General features: G+C 29.7%; 1 protein-coding gene across 1 annotated transcript in view; it reads left to right on the forward strand.

The window, feature by feature from the left end:
• Positions 1-6,284, forward strand: part of LOC143249467 (GTP-binding protein Rit1-like) — a 19,683-nt gene extending 13,399 nt beyond the window's left edge. The window contains 1 exon segment of the mRNA XM_076499370.1: positions 3-6,284. Coding sequence (XP_076355485.1) covers positions 3-181 — 179 coding nt within the window. The 3' untranslated portion in view covers positions 182-6,284.
• Positions 6,285-7,178: the final 894 nt, after the last annotated feature.

The following is a 7,178-nucleotide window of genomic DNA, read 5'->3' on the forward strand; positions in this document are numbered from 1 at the left end:
TTATGAAACCTCAGCAGCATTGAGACATTTTGTTGATGATGTGTTCCATGCTCTTGTCAGAGAAATTCGAAAAAAAGAAAAGGAGCGTCTGCTGGTAGCAGAGAAAGTGAAGAAAAGACGTAGCATGTGGCGAAGACTGCGATCTGTTCTGAGGTTTATATTCCGAAAACGAAGATCATAAACATTACCTCTTTGATCTCATTTTTATAGTCAGAAGTCTTAACCTCGTGTGTGTGTGTATTTACACATACATAATTTACATTAATCATTTATTTACATTTTTGTTGCAGTTGACCATAGTTTATTAGTAAGGTAGTAATATTTACAAAGTCCTTAATGTTGTATAGCCATTTAAATGCTCTATTAAAAAAGAAACAAGTTTCAAAATCAGGCATAAAAGTAGTAATATTGATACATGTGTATGAGTATCTATTTTGTGTTACTTCAAAGTCTTCAGGTTTAATACCTGCATTCGGTGCTGCAAGATTATGTTGAAAAGTTGTTTTTGATGGGAACTTTTCTATCTCAGACCAAAGTAATGTGTTGTTCATGAGTTTTGACTACTGAGTTATAAATGATGTTTCTTTTGTGTTTTGAATTAATGATTTTAGCAGCTGATGTAAATAACATATAGTATGTACATAACAGTGAAAAAGTTGTAATGCTATCTGAAGGAAAATGTTGAGTCATTTAAAACTATTAAAGTAAATACTTTTAAATGCAGAATTTTTGTACAGTTTCTTTCATTTATTTCAAAGCTAGCATGAATTTATCAGAGTTAAACTTTATATAAGTGAGTAGTAAGGTCCCCTTCCATGTTCTTCAGTCTGTCTGTGGTAGGTTTATATACTTAGTATGAGAGTCTGGGATTCAGTTCTCTGGGGTAGATGGAGTGTAGATTACCCATTCTTTAGTTTTGCACTAAACCAACTGCAACACTTATTTAAACTTTTAGTTTTAGATGTTCCATGCATTTCAGCGTGTACATACACCTATATATTAATCAGTGAATAGAAAAGTAGCATAACCAATAGAAAAATTTATAATCATAATACAAAGATTTATAGCTTTTAGTGGTACATAATTAAGACCTGTTTCCTTTACAGGTGAACATTTGCACTTGTTAATGTCTATTTGAATGTATGTTTGCATGGTTTGATTTTGAGTAAATGTTTTATTTGCAACAAAAACTCTAAAAGAGAACAAAACAAAACTGTACAGTCTCATTTGTTAGATGTTTAAAAGCATTAGAACTGATTAAAAGTTATCCTTGGAAATTCTGTAATACCTATAAAATCTACATAAAGATTGAAATGATAGATTTTTCCATTCTGTTATATTCATATATGAAAAGGAAAAAGTTAATGTAACCATCCTTTGTAATACTGATATATATTGATGTTTGTAAGCTGTTCAAAATGCTAAAAAAGATTTATACTTCTAGCAGTCAGACATTAAAACTTGTTTACAATAGCAAAAATTGAAAATGTAGGGAATTAAATTTTACCAAGTGCAACATTTTGTGGAGAATCATTAGGCAATAGGTAACAAAATTATTTTAGGCCATAGTTTTATTTCTTGAAGTTAAAATATTTTAGTGTTTTAACCCTAGTGTATTGCATTTATTCTGCTTTCTTCAAGAGAATTATTAAATAGTGTAAGTATGTTTTAAAACAATTGTTCTTTAAACAACGCTGTTTTACTAGACTTATCTTTCAAACATGCATTTTAATTAAAAAGAACCTAAGTTATATTAAAATTAAGAAACAAAAAACATGCATGATTAAAGTGGAAAACATTTCAGCGAGCAATAGTGGCATTGTATTATAAGTTTTATTTTGATAATCTAGAGGGCACTTATGTTTATGAACTTTAATATATTTACAAGATTAACAGAAGTCATGATTGTTTTTGGTTTTTTCTGTCTTAAGTATTGGTAGCACATACAATTGTAAAAAACAAGATTTTTATGAACAATAATTTGTTTTTTACAATTATTAAAGTATTTCTAAATTGTACTTTAGTGTTAATTTTTTGTTCAAAGTAAACTTTAATCATTCCACTTTTTATTATTTTCTAGATCATGTTTAAAACCTACATGTTACAATTTGAACTGAAGAATTTATTGGTATGTTTATCAGATTGCCATGTGTGTATAATTGGCAGATTTTTCAACAGTATCAGTAGCACGTGATGCCATAGATAGTATCAGTGTTTGAGATGTAATAAAACGTCAAGCTTGTAGTTACTTGCAAGGTAATACATATTTGTGAGTTCACGTGCACTGCTTATGTGCAAATGGATGTTTGTAATGCAAACAGAAAATTAATATTCTTTATTTCTTGCCCTATTAATTTCTTATCTTAATGGCTTTCAAGATTATTTTAATGTGAAATCAGTGCAAGAGTATTCCATAGAGGTCAAAGCTGCCAGCATTATATTTTAATCTGCATACAGTTGAGTTTCTACAGATTCCTTATGTTAACATTCAATGATTAGTAGTCATCATTGAGTTGTTGATTGACAGAATGTTGAATTTTGTTACAATAATCCTTTATCATCTCCATTGACACATTTACACATGTTAGACATTATTTCCATCTGTACACTTTTGCCAGTTATAATAATGGGGGAAAAGATCTCTTCCATAGATGATAAAGGGTTAATGTATTAATTGGTCAGCATTATTGTGTTGTTGTTTACTCTGAAAATGTTTTGTTGCACCACATTGCTAGCCAATTTAGTAGCCAGCTTTACTCAGAATCATAGGTGGTAAATTAAAAGTTAAGGGTTCATGGTTTATTGACCAAGTGAAGTAACAGAATGAGCACTAAAGGCACCCACATTATGTCCTGCATCCAAGGCTTGCATTAGGGCCCTGGAAACTTTCTGGATTAAATTCTATGCTTTCTTCTGTTTTTACTTGGTGTAATATTTCTAATTTTGATGCACTTTTACTGAGACAGGTTAAAAAGTGGAAGGCTGCCCTTCTCCCATTTCTGTTTTTGTTTTCTTTAATAATGATATCTACTAATGGTTAGTTGGAGTGCACTGTGGACTGTTTGTTTTGTGTGATAATGTTTAATTGGGTCTTACCGTTGGTTAAGTAGACAGCATTTATGGCCCTTTTATTCAGTATGAAATTTAGTTTTGTGGAATGCTAAATAATTTTCTATAACAGTGAGCTATGTATCAATCTCGCTATCAGTATAGCTAATGTATTATACCCTTCTTATGTATGTACTAATAAATATTAGAAATGCATTGCTTCGTCAGTTGGGTGTCCTCATTACTAACAATATTTTAGGCTGTAAACCCAATACTAACTTGCATGGTTTGGCCAGGTTAGGAGCTTTAGGTTAGTCCCAAATACAAATTTTAAGCTAATGATTCTAATCAGTTTTTATAATTCAAGTTGAATAATTACAACAGATAAAACAATTATATTAGATATGGAAAGTAGTATACTAATGTTATTGATTAAAGGAACAATAAATAAAATGGCATACCTTAGTTCTTGCCCTAAACCATAGTTGTTTCTTTGAAAACTGACTCTCTGTACCTCTAACAACATTTTGACAAAGAAACTGTATGTTTTCTCCACAACGTAACTTGTTAAATATGATAGTCAACATAGGATGTTTTGTGAAAGTGTCAGGCTGAATGTTTCAACTTTTTTATGATACAAGCAAAATCCAGTATCCATGGAGACAAAACAATAAATATAAAATAATACCTTATCTAACTATTATCATAAGGAAAAACATAATAATGAAATAACCAGCCAAGTGTGAAAAGTAGCTTTTTTGAAATGATTTTTACCACCAGTGTTTAACATATTCTTTGTATCCACTCATTTGTTCTTAGAATTACTTAAATAATCCCCAGAACATTACTGCAGGAAGTGATATATAACTTGTTGTTGGGTTATAAGCATATAGGAATATGAAATTAAAACACTGTTTTTGCAATAAATAAGCAATGCATGATATGACAGAAGTAAATATAATAATCTTACTAAACTAATGTTGTAATGTTAACTGAAAACAACAATATACAACAGCCCAAAAAAATATTAAGCAGTAGTGGTCAATACACTAAATCTGTGTATTTTTTTATCCTAGATAATGGAATAAAAGTGTGAACATAAACATTTTAAGAGGTTAAATAGTTTTATGGTTCTTTGGTACAGGTGTGAGAATGTTTAATTGTGTGATACTAAAGGTTAAGTCGTCAGCTATAAAATTATTTTGTCCAAAATGAAAATGTTTGTGTGGTGCTGAAGGTTAAGTAGTCAGCTTTATGATTCTTTTACCCAAAATGAAAATGTTTGTGTGTTATTGAAGGTTAAGTAGTCAGCTTTTTGGTTCTTTTGTCTAAAGTGAAAATGTTGACTTAACCTTCAGCAGTGCACTGTTTGTCAGCTTTAAGATTATTTTGTTTGCAATGAAAATTTTTAATTGTATGGTGCTGAAGGTTAGTCAGCATTATAGATCATTTTTCTGTTTGAGAATATTTATTGGTCGGGTGTAGTAATGCTGAATTGGTTGGTGAGCTTTAAGTGAGTAAATGGAACAATACTAATATGGTAATAGTTTAGAAGTGAGTACCAACATTTCGATTTTTCTAAAAAGCTGTTTTATAATGCAACAAAGATCTTGAACAAACCATTCAGTTTTGATATGTGTTAAAGATTCTATCCTTTTATAGTGAAGGCTGTTTTAATTTTGAGACAAGCTACTGAAATCAATAAATTAGCACCTTTTAATAAATATTATACTTTTTGATAACGTTTTTGTCTGATCATGAACAATTGTCAAAAACTTCAAATTGTGATGGAGTATGAGCCACACATTATGATTTGTTGCTCAGGTTTAAAATATTTTTTTATATGAAACAAGCTATATTTATAGTGATTTATGATTTTTATAAAAACGTGGCATAATTATCTGTCTAATGGCAGTGCATTTTATTTTTCATTTTTTCCCACCCCAGTTATTTCCATTTATCTTCATGGTTAATGTTAAGCAGAGATTCGTAATTTTTCATGTTAAGTTTATATGTAACATGCTTATTTTTCTGCATTTTATGTGTAATCTGAGAAGTAATTTGTTTTTGGTTATATAATGCACATACTATGAATGCCTTGTGTATTAACACTTGTCAACAGAATAGATTTACATGCATGTTAGCTAGAACATATGAGGAATACTATCTTTAGCAGGGTGTGTATAATGTTAGTTCTCTGAATGCACACTGTTTTCATCAGAATCAATTCCAACTAGTCAATATATCCTCAGTTCCTATTTTTATAGAACCTCAAACTTCATGCCACACTTTTGGCAATAGTTAATCAGGTATCAAACTAGTTGTTGTTTATTAAAATTACTTTTTTTGTGGAATATGTCTTAAACTGTAGAGTATTTTGTCCATTCTGTTTTTTTGTTTACTGTTTTAAAACCATTGCATGATGATTAAAATGTATTCATTTTATGTATTTGAGGCCTGCACTTAAAAGTTTTGTGATTGTTAAAAGTAAGTTCCATGTTTAACTTAAAATTATATACTTGTGCTAACCCTTATTTATTTTTTCAGTGAATGTGAAAGATTTTAACAGGATATAAATAACAATGACTTGTGAAACTTAATGAATTTGAACAGAAACAGTGTTGGTATGAAACAAATACAACAATAAAAAATAGAGGTGAATGGTAAGTTTTTATGTGTAATAAACACCTAGTAACTGTTGAAAGATTTTCACAGAATAAAACCACCAATTTTATTTGTTAGTTGGTGTGAGATAAGTATTAGTTTGTAAAAGAAAGGCTAATTTTATGGTTCACAGTTCTATCAAAAATTATATAATATTAGTTCTCACAATTTAAGTCAAATTAGACATTAAAAGAGAATTAGTAGTAATGTGTTCTGACACGTAGTTTGTATAACTGAAGAGATAGAAATTATGGTAGACAGTTTGTCTAGTTTTTCTGGGCTGTTCTTCACAAAAGTTTTAGTTATTGTTTGCTATTTTATGTATTTTGGCATTTTGTGTATATTAGTGATCCAGTTCTATTTTAATATCTTTCCTAACATGTTTAAACATGGCCTTTTTAATTAGTATCTATGAATAGTTTTGTAATCGAAAACATTCGTAGTTTAAAAGATTTAATGTTTTATTATAATGGAAATAGCAGTTTTGAAGGTAAATGTATCAATAATTCAGAATTGTTATGTAGTTGCAGCATAATTTTTTAGAAAATAAAAGAAATTAGATTTCAATAACAGTTTTACAATAGTTAGTACAAACTTTTTAGTATTGCACTAAGATTTTGCATATTGTAACTTAACCAATCTTGGGGCATTCTGGCATCAAATGAAGACAAAATATAATTCAAGTAATGTACATTATACATTTTTTACTGGAAGTTTGTATTAGGCCAGCCAAGAAAAATGTTATTAGCATTTTCATTGTTCTCATTGTGATGTATTGTCACTACTAAATTCACTGTCAGCAGTGGTTCCATCTCTATTAAATTTACATAAATACCTCCACATCCAGCAAACTGAAGTCTAGATGTCTTAAAGAAGAGCTCATGGATTTTGGGAAAGAAATGATTCTTTAATGGGGTGTGAGTTTCAAGACATTTAAGGATGCCTACTCACCACTTGCAGTGAGTGATGTGCTGAAAAATTAAAAAAAAAATCGTATATAAGGTTTCACATTATATAATGATTTAAGCCTGTTTTTTAACTGATAGGATGTACAGTATGAATGTTTTTGTCGTAATCATAATGAACATGAAACCAATAAATCTGAATCCAGAGGACTTAATGACTTCCATTGACAATAATGTCAAAGTGTAAACTCGTTATGTACTGGTATCTTGTGCTTTGTGTTTTTCGTCTTGTGGATTTCACAAAGTATATTTTATTTATGTGTTTTGAACAGAAGTTTGTTAAAATCTTTAGTTATATAACAGTTAAAAAGAAAATATTTCTTAGCTTCTTAATGAGACGTTGGGCTAATAGGAGTACACATCGACCCTAAAGGAAAGCAAAATTCAAAGTTGAACTTGCTTACAGTTGCACAGTTGGCTCTTCATGTGTTCTCCAGACAAAAGACCCAGTGCCTAACTAACCAGATAATCTTCGAAATTTGTATAGTTTCGCTCCTTTTA

The sequence above is a fragment of the Tachypleus tridentatus genome, chromosome 4, assembly GCF_004210375.1.
Source record: "Tachypleus tridentatus isolate NWPU-2018 chromosome 4, ASM421037v1, whole genome shotgun sequence".
Taxonomy (NCBI): Eukaryota; Metazoa; Arthropoda; class Merostomata; order Xiphosura; family Limulidae; genus Tachypleus; species Tachypleus tridentatus.